Here is a 20407-nt window from a genome sequence, read left to right on the forward strand (position 1 = left end):
TATTATTGTATTATTTCATCCATCATCTAGACAAGGGTGGAACTTGCACAAATGAACGTTGATGGTGATATCTGCCTCTGAATATTGGTGGGGAACAGAAATTGTTCACACCAGATGCCTCACCCTTGTGAGGGGGGGCACAAATAGAAGGACATTTGCAGTCTGCAATATGACCCTTGCTAGGGCTTATAACTGGGGACTTGATCCTCAATATTGACCTGTTTACCACTGCTGAATCATGCCGGAATGTATTTTGATATTATATTGTATAACTCAAGTGTCACTTGCTGTAAATTCTGTGTGATGCATTTCCTTGCAGTTCATATGCCTGGTGTATGTAACTGCCTTCCATTCCTTGATTGAACGTTAAGTGATTAAACATTGCATCTAAGTTAAGCTTGACTGCTCTGTGCCTAGTTACCAGGAAGCTGAGCACAGGTTAATTTGGGATTTGCTTGTGCCTTCCACTAGTGCCTTGCACCAGGATTGTGGTTGCTGCTTCACCAGGGCTCACATCTCAGTCAACCAGTAACCCAATTTCTAACATTCAGCATGGGACCTGCAAAACAAACTATAGCTGCCAGCAAACCATAAGCTTTTCAACTGGTGTCTTTATAGTGTCTTGGGTCGCAGCAATTACTGAAGTGATTTTGGAATGATAAGTGAGAGCTAAGGCTCTCACTCTTTCACAGACTCTCCAGGTGTTGGTAATGTGGTAGGACTGGAGACCAGATCCAGTGCAGGACTGGTGCCTTTTGATCAGCAAGTCTCAAGATTAGTTGTAATCTAGGGTTGGAAGGTAGTACAACAACTGTGTTGGTGCATGCTGCTACTGCACATCACACAAGAGGTACCCTTAGGAAGGCTATACTCCAAGCCCAGCTACTTCACAGGTTGAGCATGGTAAGCAGGAGTGGAGCAATGGTAGCAGGACAATTTCAAACAAAGCTCTTTCAGTAATACAGCAGTGTGGGAGCAGCATTCTTTCCTTTTCCTCCAAATCTGGAAATTCTGGTCATCATAAAGAAGGTTGTGCTGCTATTGGCGGTGTTTCCCATATGGACTGTCAAGTAATGTTTAACTCTTGTGTGTCGGATGCCATTGGGACCTTATTGGATCCTCTCACTGTCTCCACATATATGATAAACTCTGTGTAATCCTCCTTCTCTGCATGGGAGTGAGAATGGTGGCATGACAGGCTTCACCAGGCGTATTCTGTAATAATGGCAACCCCAAAAACATGAGGCTTATAAAGTCACCATTCTTATGTTAAACTTTGTGTCTCATTTGGGTCTTTGTGTGCCATTAGGAGTGTATACATACTTGTTTATGCTCTCACTCTGTTCCTTCATTTCTGTATAAATGATTTTCAAAAGGGTCTGACTCTGACTTTCTTGATAGTTCGAAGGACAACAGTCAGATAAACAAGCAGGCGTCTGTTTCAAGTTAAGTGTGAGGCTATGGCCTGAGATATTTGAGACAGAAGATTGAGTACAGTTTCTCTCCAAATTTAAGAGTTTTAGGGGCAGTTTTGAAGGTGTTGCCTGAGAAGACAGATTACAAGCCAGCTGAAAGCAAGTGCCAGTGTTGGGGTTCCAGTAGATTAAATAAACACAACCATGAGACTGCACGTGGAGGTTTAGGACTAACAATAAGACTTGTTGACCAAAGTTTGAAGTAGCTTATTGTCTTCTGATTTGATTTAACATGTTCTTGAAAAAACCTTTTCTCCAGTCGGATTTCTGTAAGGGGATGAACTGTGATACTGAGAAGGTCCTCTTTGTAATGTAAATTACCAATGTATCCCAGGCTTAGTATGGTACCAGAATATTGCTGGCAGAATATCCCTTGGCATAAACATCTTGTCCTAAATATCATCTACAAAAATTATATCTCTTTGGAGTTAAACAATCTATTACGTCCTCGTCCTTCAATCGCTTGCAGATATTGCATTTGAAACCCTCCTGCCTCCCCAGACACCAATCCCAGGCAGTCCTCTTAATGTAAAACCCCTCCCCTTGTCACGCCTCCTGTCTTTTCGTGTCTCCTTGCCAGACTATTGTCGGTGATAGCCAGTGCTTGAAATTGAAAAATAGAAGTGCAGGTACTATGTACCAGAGTACCTGCTTATTTCTGAGAAGTGCCAGTACTCTCCAATTAAAAGCATTATGTTGTTCTTGAGAAGTGCAGGTACTCTCCCTCTAAAAATAAAAAAGTGCCTGTAGTCCATACCGGACAGTACTGGCCCACTTAAAGCACTGGTGATAGCCGGACCTCGCTGACTGATGTACGGATAGGACAGCATTTTTTTGAACAACATACTTCAAGTTGATGAACTGTGAGAAAGGTTTGTTCTACGGAAGGCGGCGTTTTCTTTTGGTTCAGCAAGATGTTTACGTGCTGGGATGTGGATTACAGCACAATGCCAGTAGCATGTGGCGGAGTCAGTTGTGGTGCAGGGATCCGCACTGCCTGGGGGTGTCTTCTGCAGGGCAGCGGGGACTCACGGCAGCGTGGGACACCTGGGCGTAGTCAGGTGGTCCCATAGCAGCTGGAGCACTGTTTCCAGTTATCGGGTGAATGGTGTTCACTCACTTGGAGTGGTATTAGCAGACTGTCGGAGGGGAGTTGAGTTTCCCAATTAAGATCGTAAGATTCCAGTTGGGACATTATTTATTTTATTTGCTATCAAGATGTGTACAAGATTGATTAGAGGACTTACGATTGGCCTTCCTTGGTTACCCTGAAATACATGTTTTCTTTGGAAATAGTCATGTTTAGGTGGATATTTTAAGAGGAGGTAGCTGCCAGAAACTTGCCTTTGAAACTTTATTTTAATAATGACAATGTCAGGAAAACAAGCTGCAAAGAGAATACATGTAATTTATTCTTCTTCTTCCTCTGAGGACGAGGGCCCTATTTCAGTTAAGAGATTGGAAACATTCTCTTCCTCATAAGGGAAGAATGAATTATAGGAGGTTTTGGGATAAGCAGTACAGGTCATCTACTCCTAAGGATTTCAAGGCATATTCTACCTGCGGGCAAAAGCATCAGCCTAGATGTTTTTTTTTCTAAAGAAGGATTTTAAGAAAGAAGGTCTGGTTCAGAACCGCTCCTGGCAACTATGGCGCAACAAGAGAATTTCCAGTAGAAGGGAGGTTGCTATATTTTGTGGATCCATGGCAATAGACCATCATGGGCAAGTGGGTGCTCAACATTGTCAGCAACAGCTATGCAGTAGAATTCTGGAAGCCACCTTCAAGCACTGGTGTGAAGGTTATTCATCTGCCACCACAAGGCCCAGAGGGGCTAGCCCTGCTGCACAGTGTAGAACTGTTGCTCATAAAAGGGCTGTGAGAAATTGAGTTGTTGATTGACTGGGGTGTGAGCCCTGGTCAAGCAACAGCCACAATCCCTTGCAGGGTGAACCACAAAATGTCACTAAATTAACCTGTGGTTAAACCTGTGTAGCTTGGCACAGAAATCTGTCAGGCTAAACTTAGAGGCAATGTGTTAAGTATTTATAGAGCATACAAACGGTAAAACAGTGAAAACACAGCACAATAAAATTCCCAAACAAATTTACAAAAATAGAGGAAACATTAATGAGTTATTTTCCACTAAAATGACAAACATCCTATCAGTACAACTGGAATCATGAATTTTTAAAGTTTAAGTAAAGAATTTTTAAACTTTAAAAATTCATGATTCCATTGTCTTGGAATCAAAATAGTGCCTAAAAGATAAAATCACCAACTTCGAACACCTGGTCAAACAAAGGGTCCACAAGTATATAGGGACCTCTTGGAGGTTCAGGACTCACTCAAGCTGGGTCCTGGTATGGTTCAAGATGGTAGGAGCCTGTTATGTCCCTGTAGCTCTGAATAAGTGCCCAGCAAACTAGCCCTCGGAGGCACTTCTCCTAGACCTGGGTGCAGTTGCAGATGCAGTGCTCAACAGTAGGGCTGGCCTCTGAGGGTTCAAGGCAGGCTCCAGGCAACAAAGCGGTACTTCCAGGTACAGCAGCAGTCTGGCAGAGTGCACAGTAGGTCACAGTACCAGGCAGTCATCTGAGAGTTTTCTGCAGGTCCAGTAGTAAACTCGAGTGGTCTGAGAACTTTATTTTTATACTCTGGTGCCCTGCTACAAGAAGGTGGGATAAGTTTCCAGAAAGGTTCTTTGAAGTTCCAGGAGTATCCTGTCTTCCCTGTCCTGGCTCTTAGTTGCCTGCACGGACAATACAGGGTTGTTATGACTGTTGTGTGGTGGTGTTGCTCAAATGTGAATTTACCTTGAAAAAACAAAAGACAAAGGCATTTGGCAAAACATGAACCGTTGGTTTAATTAAACACTACAGCTGGGAGAACAGTTACAGAAACAGAGTCTGATGATTGTCTCAAATTACAACCGATCTGAGCTGTGTTTTGTGCATGTCTCTGAGCACCATAAAACAATTTCACCATTACTTTTTTGGTAAGGAATGTGGGTCATTGTCTTGGAATCATAAATAAGGCTCTGACAAACAAATGCAGGTGGGCTTCGACCTTGTGTGGACACAATGTTGGCCAGTGGGTAATGTGTTCAGATGTCTTTATGGAGTTTTGGGAATGTGCGAGCCGCTCTGGCCATGTGTGTTTTATTGGAGCCAATTTCCTCGAACCATTGTGGTGTCCCTGTGACTATCTTTTGGCTTGATCTAAGATTCCTGTTTGTGTGTTTGTCTGCTGACTACACACTGCCCCACCTGTGACCTGTCAATCACTGACCTCAGGCCTAGATCTCGGAGCCTGCTTGACCACATACTTCTGAGATGGGGTTGATGGAGAGTTCATTAGAGGGGAACTCACTAATAGTGATGCAATTACGTTCTTATATGTGAATGTATCATTGTGTGCATCAACATTGACTCTTCTAATAATAACAGCAGCAGAGCACAGCCACTTTAGGTGCTGTGCTCGACTACCCTCTTCCACCCCATCCTGCAAGTGGCAATGCCATCAGGCTCTGCTAATCGCACTATTGTGTGACTGTCTGGAGGAATTTCACAAAGTCATAACTGTCAGTTGCACCCAGTCATGTGACCTAAAGTAAGCTGCATGCACAGAGGGCTAAGGGCAGGAAAAAGCCAACTTTGTAAAAGTTGCATTTTCAAACTTGTAATGATAAATTCTACTTTATCATTAAAGAAGGTTTATCACTACAAGTTCATAGATACCAAACACGATATATTCACTTCTTCTGGATTACGAATTACATTTTAATAAAAGTAATGCAGAATCCCCAGTGTTATTCCATGAGAGTGATAGGCCTCACAGCAGTGAAAATTAATTTGTGAGTTTTCCACTACTAGGACATGCAAAACCTAAAAGTGCATACCCTACCTTTTAATTACACAACACCCTGCCCTATGAGCTACCTAGGGCTTACATTAGGGGTGTCTTATATGTAATAAAAGAGGAGTTTGAGGCTTAGCAAAAGGCTTTAAATGCCAAGTCAACATGGCATTGGGACACTGCATTCAGGTTACACAGTGCTACTTAAGTGGGTGGCACGATAAGTGCTGTAGGCCCAGAGGTACTATTTAATTTATGGGCCCTGGGTATATGGAATACCACGCTACAAATTACTTTCATGTCAATTAAATATCCCAGTGAGGTATATGCCAATCAAACCATGTTTAGGGAGTTAGCACAAACACTTCAGCACTGTTTAGCACTAGTAAAGTGCATGGTGTCCTAGGACCAACAAGCAAAAAGTAGGAGGAAGAAGGCAAAAAAGTTTGGCGGTGAACCCCGGCCATTTCCAACAACGGAGACCATTCAAGTCCCTCCAGAAGAAATTTGCAGGGGAGCTTATTCAATTCTGCTTGTGGTCCAGAAAGTATTGTTGTGCGGTTCCTATTATGTTAATAAGACTGCATGTTTTGGGTGGTAGCACCACCAAGTGTGAAAGGCTGCATCAACTCCCCACAATTTGGAAGCTGTCAGCCAGACTCCTAGATAGCTTGTAGTGCCTCACCCAAACCTATAAAGGAGAAGGTGATTGTGGCAACCTAAACCTGACTCTCTGAATCCTCATGGATGTCAGGCAAACAGATCATCATACCCTTTTCGCTCAGTTACTCAGTGACACAGCCAAGGCACAGCATGAGATGCAAGCTGGATTTTAATGCATTTATTGAAACAATTGCATCCTTGTATAAAAATGAGCTGTGATAATAAGGCAGATGAAACATAGTACGGTCATTGTCATTACAATCAGTGTGAAGGAAATAAACCCCACTATTTGTTTCAGATTCCAAAAGCCTAGAGATTCCTACCAACACCTTATGTCTAAGTCTGAGAGCACAGTGGTGGTAACCCGATCTAAGAGAGTAACCCCAAGCCCATAACTGAATGTGATAGCAGGGGTCTGCCTGCTCTCTCAAAGACAATCCTCTTGGGAAGCTGAAGAGTCAGGATCAGCAAAGCTGTCAGTGGAATGGTGTGCGTCCAAGGACAGCCATGACTGGAATGCTCTCTGCCCCCCTTAGGCCTATGTGTTGTTTATATAATAACTCATACAGAGTTCTAAGAACAGGCATGACGTGCTGTTGTATCTAGAAAATGGGGACTGACTCCAGAACTCCTGGTGTGGCAATATGAGTTGGAATATCATTTACGAACGTGACAGCCTTGAACAGGGCACAAATGCATTGTGTAAAAAATGCTGATAAAAATGTGCAGCACGAACAACTATGGGGGTCATTACAACCCTGACGGGCGGTGTTAAAGCGGCGGTAAGACCGCAAACAGGCCGGCGGTAAAAAAATGGGAATTATGACCGTGGCGGAAACCGCCAACAAAGACAGCCACTTTAACACTCCGACCGCCACGGCGGTATAGACAAACAGCGCGGCAGTCACCGGCAACAGACAGACAGGAGACAAAGTACCGCCCACAGTATCACAACCTACCAATCCGCCACCTTTTCCGGGGAGGATTCACCGTGGATAAAAACACGGCGGAAACAGCCATTGCAAAGGGAAAACGCTCACCTCTACACACTCCACGAGGAAGGAGGACACCATGGAGCCGGAACTCCAAATACTTCCTGCACTAGTCTTCCTGCTCCTGTACGACCATCATCAACGCCGGCGCCGAAGACAACGGTGAGTACTGCACCTACGACATAGGGGAGGGGGAGGCAAAAGTCAGGGACACACACATTCAACACCCCCACCCCCACCCCACCCTCACCCACTACAACACACACACCAATGCATATCCAAACATTACAGTAACAACCCCCAACCCCCCCGGAAGAATGCAAAGACAAAAGTAAATGAGTTCAACCATTGTAATATATCAAAATACAGGAAGCAAATATATACAGATATATATACACATTCAACAAAATATACATCACGATTAGTAGTGCAGGTAATGCACCATTCATTGTCCGTGGACCACTGGGCCCAAAATGCATGGGCGAGGCCCACATCAGATACCTGATCAAAATGGAGAGAACACTGCCGGGGCATCAGATAGAAATACAACAGGCACCGCAGGGGGAAGGGAAGGGGGGGCACCTCAGCCGGATGAGTGCACCACGCCAGATCCACGACGGGGCTCCATGCCCATTGATGTATCCTGGGGAGTGCAAAGCCACAGTCTCTCAAGTCTCTATAGTGGGTGGTTTGCCCACTGGACCATCCTGGGGAGTGCAAAGCCACAGTCTCTCAAGTGGATGCATATCTCCACTGGTTCTGGAGGGGGACTGGTGGCCAGAGTGCTTCATCCTGCCAAGGACAGATGGAGCGGATGCATGTCTCCACTGGTTCTGGAGGGGGACTGGTGCCCAGAGTGCTTCATCCTGTGAAGGACAGAGGTAGTGGATGCATGTCTCCACTGGTTCTGCTGGGGGACTGGTGCCCAGAGTGTATCACTCTCCCCGTGACGGTCCCAGTTCCGTCACTGGCCCTGCCGCTCATGGGCTAGCGGTGTTTGCCATGGCAGTCTTTGCCCTGTTCAGCGGTCTTTGCCCTGTTCAGCGGTGCTTGAGTTTGCAGTGTCTGACCTGTTCAGCGGTGCTTGCCATGGCGGTCTTTGACCTGTTCAGCGGTGCTTGAGTTTGCAGTGTCTGACCTGTTCAGCAGTGCTTGCCATGGCGGTCCTTCATTGCCCAGCTGGGCTGGGGCTGGCGGTCCTTCATTGGGCAGCTGGGCTGTGGCTGCCGGGGCCTTCTGGGCAGCTGGGCTGTGGCCTCCTGGCCAGTGACGATGGAGCTGCCCTTCTGGGCACTGACTCTGGCGGTGGCCTCCTGGCCAATGACGATGGGGCTGCCCTCCTGGGCACTGACTCTGGCGGTGGCCTCCTGGCCACTGACGATGGGGCTGCCCTCCTGGGCACTGACTCTGGCGGTGGCCTCCTGGCCAGTGACGATGGGGCTGGCAGTGGCCTCCTGGGCAGTGGGGATGATGGCGGTCTTCTCCGCCGTGCTACTCTTCCCAGACTTTGGCGATTTCTTCTGCCCCTTCCCCACCTTGGGAGGAGTCACAGCTGAGTGGACACTCCCCCCGGGACCCTTGTGAGTGGCTTTGCTGGCTGGAGTCTTCCCCCACTCCCGGCGGGCACTGTTCAACTTCTGGTGCTTCACAGGGGGGGGGGGGGGACTGGCTGTGCTGTGGCTCCGTGTCACACTGGCTGCCCTGGTGCCCGGTGCACTCCACATACCTCTAACAGGCACCACTGGTACCGGAGATTTTTTGGCTGAGGTGCTAGTACGGGACCTATGCATTGGAGGGGGGGTGGGTGGGAAAAAGGTCAAGCTTGGTCAGGAAAAGTTTATTCGGTACACTGGGACGGGTAGCTGGAGAGGGTCTGGGAGTGGAGGAAGAGGAGGTGATTGTAGGAGGTGTAACATTTGTGGCTTTGGGTGCAGATGCATGCGCTGGAGGCTGTTGTGAGGTAGATGTATGTTGGGTGGGTGTGTGCCTGCGCTTGTGTACTTTGGGAGGGGGCGTCACAGACACACTGGAAGAGGACACAGGGGACGTGTAAATGGTAGTGGGGGTGAGTGCAAGTGAGCGGGGTGTGGTGGTGGGTGTGCTGGTGCGGGACCTAGTCAAAGTCAGCAGAATGATGTTTGACTCACCCCCTTGTGTCTGCTGTGATGCTCTCAAGTGCCCATCTAACTCAGGGTAGGCCACCGCCAGGATCCGGAACATCAGGGGGGGTCATGGTGCGACGGGCACCCCTCCCACGTTGGGAGGCCATCCCCAGCTGAGCCTCCGCCGTCTTCTTGCTGCAGCGGCGAATGTCCTCCCATCTTTTACGGCAGTGGGTGCTCCGTCTGTGGTGGACCCCCAGGGTCCGGACGTCCTTGGCGATGGCACACCAAATATCCTTCTTCTGGTGGGCGCTGACCTACATGACATGGACAGGGGAAGAAGAGAAGTCCTCTCCTGTCGAAGATCAGGTATCGAGTGATTGAACAGATAGAAAATGGCGGTGACGTCCGCGGCGGTGCGTATCATCACCGCCGGCGCACTTTGTCATTGGCTCCTGGGACCCATAGGGTCCAATGTTAACCAATGCAGCATTGCGCTGCGGTCTTCGACCGCCTACCGTGACGGTCCAGATGGCGGTGTTGTTGCAGCTGTGGAGCCTGTGGACAGTGATGAGGAGGAAGCAGAGGAAAAAGACATTGACAAAAGGGACTCAGTTATCCAGCAATATTTCCAGTGACACACAGGTGAGAACACATTCCTGCCTACTACAAGTACTTTCACACTTCTATCTCTATCCTGTCTGTTGATTTCAACCAGTATATGGTAACTGAGTTGTACATTTCCATTACGGTTTCACAGGTGTGGTTTCCAACGTGTGTCATCTGCTTAGATTCCTTATGGACTTGAGATGTGTGACATAGGTATGTTGACATTACATTTGAAAAAGCATTTTGTCACTGTCATTGCTAATATACATTTTCTAAATCACAGACTGACTCCAGGTTGTTTTGTGCTTCAAGGGTGTTTATTGCAGTGCTAAATATTGGAGGGGGGTTGTAAAATGGTGAGAGGTGATGGTGGAGGAATGTCCATGGCAGAGTCCAGTCTATTAGCCTCACAGGTGCATTGGCCATATGGGCATAGGAAGTGGAGCTGGGGCAGTTCCAATATGGACAGGGTTACAAAGTGGGACACTAGGATGACAATCAGGATGGTCTTATTTCTTGGCGGGGGTCTTGGCATCATGCTCTGTCTTGTTCCTGGTTCTCAGGGACCGCTTGCGGGGTGGTTCTCCGTCTGCAGGGGGTGGGGTGTCGGTGTGGTGGTCCTGTGGCGGTGCCTTCTGTCCACTAGCGCCGGTGGAGGTGGTGGGCAGTTCATCGTCCAGGCTAGTGTCAGGGGCCCCTTGGAGTGCCACTGTTAGGGTTTGTACACAGCAAAGAGCATGTCCCCTCTCACTGCACTAGTGGGTTCTGTAATAGCTCCCTTTTAAACTTACTATTGAAAGCCTTTCTTGTTATCTCACCTTCCCCCCTCCCTAGGCTTCTGTGTATGTTGTTTAATGTGCTGTTTTGTTTACACATTGGGCCTTGCTTTTACCAAGGCTTCTTTAAAACACTCCTCCCTAGGCCATGTGTTAATCCAACTCATTTGCATAATAACTGAAACTCTGCACACCTTTCAAGAACATGTGCAGCATGTGAGGACCACACCCAGCTCTTCAAACCACACCCAGCTCTGCACACCTTCCAAGAACATGTGCAGCATGTGAGGACCACACCCAGCCCTTCAAACCACACCCAGCTCTTCGAACCACACCCAGCCCTGTCTATAAAAGGCATCCCCCGAGCCTCACCCAGTGTTGTGCTCGTCTACCTCCCGCTTACCTGAGAACAGATCCCTCGGCGCTGGCACTCCTGCTCTTTACAGACTTTCTTTGACTTCAATGGGCGCAGCTGCTGGCTCTTCCTTCTTCTGGTTTCCGGTTCCTCCTTGCCTCAGCCTCTCTCCTACGAGTAACCTGCAAAAGAGAAAGAAGACAAGGTTAGACTGATCAGTATCTCTTGCCAGCAACAAGTAAGTGCAAAACTTTTTATTACCTGAGGGAGCTTTGACGGCAATTTCTGGATTCGTGTATAGACAGTTTGAGGCTAAGTGCCTTCCACGAGCATTGTGATTCAGGCTCTTTGTTGCAGGAGTATTTTGCAGGACTTTGTGAAGCGGACATTGGTTTTTTTTCATGGAACTTTTGGGAATCGAACAGTGGAAACCATTGACAGCAAGGCAAACAGTAAATCAAGGACTTGCACAAATTACATGCTGTATTTTGATGTAAAAGTACAGTATTTGTTTTATAAAAGATTCTGGAAATATGCGAAAAGTGAGTCTGCTATTGGGAATTTAGGCTTTAGTTATATTATGATGAATGTTTGATATTGGTAATTCTGATAATGGTATTTGTTTAATGTTTTAGAAGCTTTACAGTAATAGAAAACACATCCCAGAGCAGTAACACATTCCAAACCTGGAAACTAGAGACCAGGATCCAAGAGGTACTTTTAGAAGAGAATTTCTAATAAATAAAGGGATAGTTAGGAACCCATTTAGGAATAGGTTGCACTTATCTGTTCTTTGTTTATGTTTCATGAGGCACCAGTTTCTACAGAAGTCAGAAAGGGCCGCAGATTTGTGCAGCACTTCAACAGTGGAAACGCAAGAACGGTGTTGTCTCTTTTTTTTTTATTTTATCCACTTCCCCCCTTCCCTTGAGCTTCTGTCCTTAGTGCACTGTTTTAAAAACTAGTGTGCTGGAACAAGCAGTTTCAGGGTGGGGTCGGATTGTCTTCAACCTCCATCAGAACTGAACAAGAACTCAGGTGAGCTGGGCTTTGACAGAAGCACAAGCCTTAAAAAATTTCAGTTCTGGTGGACGATGAATACCGGGGAAGAAATAGAGGGCATTGACATCACGGATATGGCGCAGGCCCTAAATGAGGACTTGGCTCATAATGAATCAGTGTCTGGCATCTTGCAACATATGCAAGAGGAAATAGAGAGATTAAAGATGGAGAATACCTCTTTAAAACAGGATTTAAGCAGGTATAAATTTAGGGGATCTCAGTGGAACACAGCTTCTACGCCTTTGTTTAAAACCTCCTCAGAGACAGGGGCGCCATCAAAACATACAACTTTGCCTTCCCCAGTTGAGGTTACTGTTAATGTTCCTAATGTTGTGCCCTTAGCAGCACCTGAACGTTTTCATGGAGATAGTAACAAATTCCATGTTTTTATCAATCAATGTCAATTACACTTAATTTGTAAGCCACAACAGTTCCCTACTGATGATACGAAAGTGGCATTCGTCTTGTCTTATTTGGGTGGCACAGCAGCCAATTGGTCAATTCCTTTCATGGATAGAGATGATCCCATCCTCCATAATTGGAATCAATTTAAACGTACCATGACCAGCCTTTTTGCAAAACACACTTTCATGCAGGCAAGTGATAATGAGCTTTTAAATCTTAAACAAGGTAACAAGGATTTATTGACCTATCTCACTAGTTTTAATCGTTTACTCACCGAGACACAGTGGCCAGAAGAAAAGCGTGTCTCCCTTTTTTATAAAGGTTTGAGAGACGAGTTAAAAGACGCGCTGGCTCATATCGTTGATTTGCCAAAAGACTATTCGGACTTTGTAGATTTAGTTGTGAAATTAGAACATAGACTAGGAGAAAGAAAGAGAGATAAATACAAACTGGAATCACGGTTAACTTTTATTAGACACGAGAAGAAAGACACAGATAATAAACTCCCTGAACCAGAGCCTATGCAAATAGGGACACTCAGAGGTCCACTCACATCAGAGGAAAAAGAAAGAAGGAGAACATTTCAATTATGTTTATATTGTGGCAGGGCAGGTCACTTTGCCAGAGAATGTCCAATAAAGCCTAAAACTCCACGAAAGGGTGCTGTTTCCTCCACCTCCTCAACTGAATCGGGAAACGATTAAGCTCGACAAGGGGAGAGGTTACTTGTTTGAGAAAACATCTTAATCAAACCTCTAATGCTGCAGCCTTCAGGGTACCGCACATACCTAGACATTTCATAATTCAGGTCGTTTTAATTGTTACTACCCAAGTGAGGCATTCTCTCCCTGTCCTACTGGACTCAGGCGCGACAGGAAATTTTGTGGATAATAAGTTAGCTGAAATCTTAGGACTTCCTATGTGCCTAAAGCCTTGTCCAGAAGCAGTATGTGCAGTGGATGGGTCAGAATTGACCTCTGGATTAATCACAAAACAAACAAGTCCACTTGTTATGGTCTGTCAGAACGGGCACACAGAGGTGATTAGCTTTGATCTGATAGATACTCCTAATTTTGGTTTGATTCTCGGGGTACCCTGGTTAACAACTCATAACCCAAAAATTGATTGGGTGAATAGAACTGTTACTTTGGATTCCTCTTTCTGTAGAACCAATTGCTATCAAGAAGCAGGTACAGAACAGAGCACAGTATTACACTGTGCTAGTGTTACACAAGATGAACCAAGTCTCCCTCCTGAATATTCTGAATTTAAAGACGTCTTTGATCCAGTAAAGGCTAGTGTGCTGCCCCCACATCGGTCTTATGACTGCCGTATAGATCTTATCCCAGGGGCCCCTTTACCTAATAACAGAGTATATGCTTTGACTGACGAAGAAACCAAATACTTAAGAATCTACCTAGATGACCTGCTACAGTCTGGGTTCATCCGTCATTCCACATCTCCAGTGTCATCTCCACTCTTTTTTATCCCGAAGCCGGATAAATCCCTGCGCGCGTGTATCGATTATAGAGGACTAAATAGGGCTACAATAAAGAATAAATATCCTCTTCCTCTAATACCTGTGTTGTTGGATCAATTAAGACATTCTACTGTATACACTAAACTAGATCTGCGGGGAGCTTACCACCTGGTCCGAGTAAAAGAGGGGGATGAGTGGAAGACAGCTTTCAAGACAAAGTTTGGTTTATTTGAGTACACAGTAATGCCCTTTGGGTTATGTAATGCCCCTGCGGCCTTTCAGTTCTTTATAAATGAGGTCCTACACGAATTCCTGGACGTTTGTGTCATAGTATACATAGACGACATCCTCATTTACTCTAAGAACTCAGAAGAACATACCCAACATGTTCGTGCAGTATTATCAAAGTTAAAAGAAAATCATCTTTTTGCTAAGTTAGAAAAGTGTACTTTTAATGTCAACAAGGTGGACTTTTTAGGATACTGCCTGTCACCTCAAGGAATAACTATGGATGTAAAGAAAATCAGTGCTATTGCTGATTGGCCAGAACCATCCTCTGTAAAAGATGTTCAGAAATTTCTGGGTTTCGCCAATTTTTATAGGAGGTTTATTGCACATTTTGCAGACATTGCGGCCCCAATAACTACCTTGTTGCGGAAAGGGCAACGATTTCTTTGGACTGATGAGGCGGCACACGCCTTTCAACTCCTAAAACAAAAGTTCCCTTCAGCCCCAATTCTGAAACATCCTGATCCTGACTTTCCCTTTTTTGTTGAAGCGGATGCTTCACAAGTAGCTTTAGGAGGAGTTCTCTCTCAACGAGATGCAGTAGATGGCCAGTTACATCTTATAGCCTTCTATTCCAAAAAGTTATTGCCAGCTGAACAAAATTACACTGTGGCTGAAAGGGAACTACTAGCTATCAAAGTAGCCTTTTCAGAATGGAGGCACCATTTAATGGGAGCCAAGTACCCAGTTAAAATCTTTTCTGACCATAAGAACCTACAGTTTTTTGGATCACTTAAAGCACTAACACCACGTCAGATGCGCTGGTTAAATTTTTTTAGCACATTTGACTTTGTTATAACCTATAGACCAGGTGCACAACAAATTCAATCTGATGTGTTATCTAGATACGGACATACCTCAGACATGAAACAAGATAAAATAGGAGAACCCATTATTCCTCCCCAAAAGTTGTTGGCACCAGTACAACAGAAGGATTTCATCACAGATCTATATAATGCACACATGCAAATAGCACCTCAGGATTGGTTAAAGGATTCCCATAACACAATACAACGAGGTTTATTGTATCACGACAACATGCTGTTAGTGCCCACCTCTGAATTACAAACACAGGTGATAATTTGGCATCACGCCTCACCGTTGGCAGGTCATCCTGGTTGGGTAAAAACCCTGGAAAATGTGCAAAAACACTTTTGGTGGGACACTATAAGAAAGGACATTAAGCAATTTGTCACTACCTGTCCAATTTGTGCAAGACATAAATCTTCTCATAAGGCTCCTGACGGCTTGTTAATACCAATGCCAACACCAAAACAACCTTGGCACACTGTGAGCGTAGACTTTATTGTAGGTTTACCACCTGTAAAATCCTTCACAACAGTGTTGGTTATAGTGGATTTTTGATCTAAAATGGCACATTTTGTACCATTACGGAAATTACCCACGGCGGCAGATTTTGCCGATATTTTTATAAGGGAAATTGTGCGTTTACATGGTTTGCCAAGCAAAGTTGTGTCAGACCGAGGGAGCCAGTTCAACTCCAGATTTTGGAAACAATTATGTGAAAAACTGAAAATAGATGTGGCCTTATCCACTGCTTTCCACCCAGAGACAGATGGACAGACTGAACGACTGAACCAAACCTTACTTCAAACGCTACGTTGTTTATTGGCTGATTATTCTAGTGAATGGTTGGAAGCTCTTCCTGTAGCAGAGTTTGTTTATAATAATACTGAGCATTCAGCTCTACTTTGCTCACCATTCTATTTCTTGCAGGGGTATCATCCAAGAGCTATACCCATTTTGTTAGAAGATTCCCTGTTGCCTACAGTAACGGATAGACTAACGAGGTTAGGTGACATACAAGACAAAGCCAGGAAACATTTATTAAAGTACAAGGAAAGCATGAAAAGACAAGCAGACAAACACAGGTCTGAGGCCCCAATGTATAAAATTGGTGAAAAGGTATGGCTCTCCACAAAAAACCTAAACATAGAGGGATCCCGAAAGCTGCAACCACGTTTCATTGGACCCTTTAGTATAACTGCCATAGTAAACCCGGTAACAGTAAAATTAGATTTACCAAAAGAATATCCAGTACATACTACATTCCATGTGTCCTTGCTTAAGCCGTACAGCTCAAAAACCCGACCTGAACCACCACCTCCACCCATACCAATTAAGGGAAATCTGGAATATGAAGTGAAAAGCATAAAAGACTCAAAAAGAATTAGTGGACGTCTGTTTTATTTAGTAGAATGGAAAGGATATGATGAATCTGAGAATTCATGGGAACCAGCATCATATGTACATGCCCCACAGCTGATTAGACGGTTTTATTTAAAAAATCCAGGAAAACCCCGTCCTGTAGGAGGGCCTTTGGGGGGGGCAACTGTTAGGGTTTGTACACAGCAAAGAGCATGTCCCCTCTCACTGCACTAGTGGGTTCTGTAATAGCTCCCTTTTAAACTTACTATTGAAAGCCTTTCTTGTTATCTCACCTTCCCCCCTCCCTAGGCTTCTGTGTATGTTGTTTAATGTGCTGTTTTGTTTACACATTGGGCCTTGCTTTTACCAAGGCTTCTTTAAAACACTACTCCCTAGGCCATGTGTTAATCCAACTCATTTGCATAATAACTGAAACTCTGCACACCTTTCAAGAACATGTGAGGACCACACCCAGCTCTTCAAACCACACCCAGCTCTGCACACCTTCCAAGAACATGTGCAGCATGTGAGGACCACACCCAGCCCTTCAAACCACACCCAGCTCTTCGAACCACACCCAGCCCTGTCTATAAAAGGCATCCCCCGAGCCTCACCCAGTGCTTGTGCTCGTCTACCTCCCGCTTACCTGAGAACAGATCCCTCGGCGCTGGCACTCCTGCTCATTACAGACTTTCTTTGACTTCAATGGGCGCAGCTGCTGGCTCTTCCTTCTTCTGGTTTCCGGTTCCTCCTTGCCTCAGCCTCTCTCCTACGAGTAACCTGCAAAAGAGAAAGAAGACAAGGTTAGACTGATCAGTATCTCTTGCCAGCAACAAGTAAGTGCAAAACTTTTTATTACCTGAGGGAGCTTTGACGGCAATTTCTGGATTCGTGTATAGACAGTTTGAGGCGAAGTGCCTTCCACGAGCATTGTGATTCAGGCTCTTTGTTGCAGGAGTATTTTGCAGGACTTTGTGAAGCGGACATTGTTTTTTTTTCATGGAACGTTTGGGAATCGAACAGTGGAAACCATTGACAGCAAGGCAAACAGTAAATCAAGGACTTGCACAAATTACATGCTGTATTTTGATGTAAAAGTACAGTATTTGTTTTATAAAAGATTCTGGAAATATGCGAAAAGTGAGTCTGCTATTGGGAATTTAGGCTTTAGTTATATTATGATGAATGTTTGATATTGGTAATTCTGATAATGGTATTTGTTTAATGTTTTAGAAGCTTTACAGTAATAGAAAACACATCCCAGAGCAGTAACACATTCCAAACCTGGAAACTAGAGACCAGGATCCAAGAGGTACTTTTAGAAGAGAATTTCTAATAAATAAAGGATTAGTTAGGAACCCATTTAGGAATAGGTTGCACTTATCTGTTCTTTGTTTATGTTTCATTAGGCACCAGTTTCTACAGAAGTCAGAAAGGGCCGCAGATTTGTGCAGCACTTCAACAGTGGAAACGCAAGAACGGTGTTGTCTCTTTTTTTTTTATTTTATCCACTTCCCCCCTTCCCTTGAGCTTCTGTTCTTAGTGCACTGTTTTAAAAACTAGTGTGCTGGAACAAGCAGTTTCAGGGTGGGGTCGGATTGTCTTCAACCTCCATCAGAACTGAACAAGAACTCAGGTGAGCTGGGCTTTGACAGCCACAGTGTCCCTCCTGGGGTTCAGTATCTCCTTCAGCACCCCTATGATGGTGCCCAGGGCGGTGCTGATGGTCCTGAGTTCCTCCCTGAAGCCCAAATACTGTTCCTCCTGCAGGCGCTGGGTCTCCTGAAACTTGGCCAGTACCGTTGCCATCGTCTCCTGAGAGTGGTGGTATGCTCCCATGATGGAGGAGAGGGCCTCGTGGAGAGTGGGTTCCCCAGGCCTGTCTGCCCCCTGTCGCACGGCAGCCCTCCCAGTTCCCCTGTGTTCCTGTGCCTCCGTCTCCTGGACCGTGTGCCCACTGCCACTGCCCCCAGGTCCCTGTTGTTGTTGTTGGGGTTGTGGGTTATCCTGGGTTCCCTGTAGTGGTGGATACACAGCTGATTGACGAGTCCTGGGGACGGAGGTATGGGCCCGCTGGGTGGGTGCTGTGCTGGTGTTACCAGAGGGTGGAAGCTCTGTGGTGGGCTGTGCCTGTGTGAGGGGAACCGACTGTCCTGAGGACCACGATGGTCCGGGCTGGTCATCTAGATCCAGGTGGACAGAGTTGCTGTCATCACTGTGGGCCTCTTCTGTGGGTGGGGTGGAGATGTCTGGACCCTCCTGTCTGGTGACGTTGGGTAGTGGTCCTGCGGGGGTGGAAAGGCATGATTATTGCATCTGTGTGCAATGGGTGGGTGACCGTGTACCCCAGTGCTAGCATTCCTGTGTGTGGTCTTGTGTGATGATGGTTGAGGGGGGTGTTATGGGTATGTGCAGTGGGCATGCTTTAGTGATGGGTGTCCATGCTTTGTTTTTGTCATGCAGGGCTTGGTGTTGGGATGGGTGGTTTGTGATATTAGTACATTTGGGAGGAGTTGGAGTGATAGGGGTGGGGGTATGTGATAGCATGCAGGTAGGGTGGGGGATATGATAGTTAAGATTTGACTTACCAGAGTCCATTCCTCCGCCGACTCCTGCGAGGCCCTCAGGATGCAGAATAGTCAAGACCTGCTCCTCCCATGTTGTTAGTTGTGGGGGGGGGAGGTGGGGGTCCGCCTCCAGTCCGCTGTACCGCAATGTTGTGTCTGGAGACCAGGGAACGCACCTTCCCCCATAGGTCGTTCCACCTCTTCCTGAAGTCGTCCCGATTTCTTGGGTGCTTTCCCATTCGTTGACCCTGTTGACTATTCTTCTCCATAGCTCCATCTTCCTAGCAATGGAGGTGTGCTGCACCTGTGAGCTAAATAGCTGTGGCTCTACCCGTACGATTTCCTCCACCATGACCCTGAGCTCCTCCTCCGAGAATCTGGGGTGTCTTTGCCGTGCCATGGGGTGGTGTAGGTGATGTGTGGGGTGGTGTATGTGGTGATGAGTGTGGTGATATGTAGTGGTGTGTGGTGTTTTGTGCGTGGAAGTAGTGTGGGTGATGGTGTTGTGGGGTTGTCTATGCTGTGCTGTCTCTCTGGCCTTCGTCAAAACATTTTGTCTTAGGGGTTTGTGGGTGATGTGGGTGTGTGTTTTATATAGTATTGAGTATGTGGGAGTGGTGTGTATATGTGTATCAGGTGTGTGTCTTTCGAAATGTCCAATGTGGCAGTGTTTTGGATATGTGTGTGTATTTTGAGCGCGGCGGTGTGTACCGCCAATGGAATACCGCGGTTGAAAGACCGCCGCGTGGATTCGTGGGTCGTGATAGCATGGGCGTGTTTCTGTTGGCACGACGGTGTCTGTTTTGTTTTCGCCAGTTTATCACTGACCTTTGGTGTGGCGGACTTGTGTGGGTGTCTGAATTTTGTCGGATTTCGAGATGTGGGTCATAATAGCTGTGGCGGTATTCCACAGACGTGGCGGTGTATAGGCGGTCTTCTGCGCGGCGGTAAGTGGCTTTTACCGCCAATGTTGTAATGACCCCCTATGTCTTCTTTCAAAGAACCAGCTGATTAAAATATAAAAACTAGGAGCTAAAAGCTAACTGTGCTAAAAAAATGAAACAACTAAAATGAATACAAATGTACAAATGTAAAAGACACAGGCTACAGGCCTAATGCTAAAAAAAAGGGAGCCCAACCTAGTCACTAAAGATGACCCACAACAGTATCAGGCACTTTTCCAACCCATTCTGGATTTGACATAGGTCAATGCTTGGATTCAAACTCTTCCCTTTCAAATTATAAGTCTGCAGACGATTGTTCCTTTGTTAAGAACAGGAGATTGGCTGACGTCCATAGATCTACATGTCGCAGATCTCCATGTCCCCGTCAAGACCTCACATCAAAAATATTTGTTGTTTGCCTGGAGAACAATCACTACCAGTTTCAAAATTCTCCCTTTCAGTCTCACATCATCTCTGAGGGTGGTCAACAAGGTCCTAGTACCTTTGGTAACGCTGCTTCACTTTGAAGGAATTTTTGTTCACCCTTATCTAGGCAACTGGTTGCTGCAGGCTCCATTGGTAGATCTGCTGTTGTCCCAAAAAGAGTTCTGGAGGTTCTTTTTACTCATGGGTTTCTCATCAATTAGGAAAAGTCCACTTTA

General features: G+C 45.9%; 1 protein-coding gene across 3 annotated transcripts in view; it reads right to left on the reverse strand.

Moving 5' to 3' along the window:
- The window catches only part of LOC138300727 (polyunsaturated fatty acid 5-lipoxygenase-like), a 1327404-nt gene that overhangs the window by 319276 nt on the left and 987721 nt on the right, over positions 1-20407 (reverse strand). Inside the window, exon 13 of one of the 3 annotated variants that reach the window (XM_069240436.1) lies at positions 3975-4291. The exons of the other annotated variants lie outside the window; for them this stretch is intronic. Within the exon in view, the coding sequence (XP_069096537.1) occupies positions 4250-4291 (42 nt within the window). The 3' untranslated portion in view covers positions 3975-4249. Of the gene's footprint in view, positions 1-3974; positions 4292-20407 lie in introns of those variants that run through there. 3 annotated transcript variants of the gene reach the window in all.

The sequence above is a fragment of the Pleurodeles waltl genome, chromosome 6 (genome assembly GCF_031143425.1).
Source record: "Pleurodeles waltl isolate 20211129_DDA chromosome 6, aPleWal1.hap1.20221129, whole genome shotgun sequence".
Classification (NCBI taxonomy): Eukaryota; Metazoa; Chordata; class Amphibia; order Caudata; family Salamandridae; genus Pleurodeles; species Pleurodeles waltl.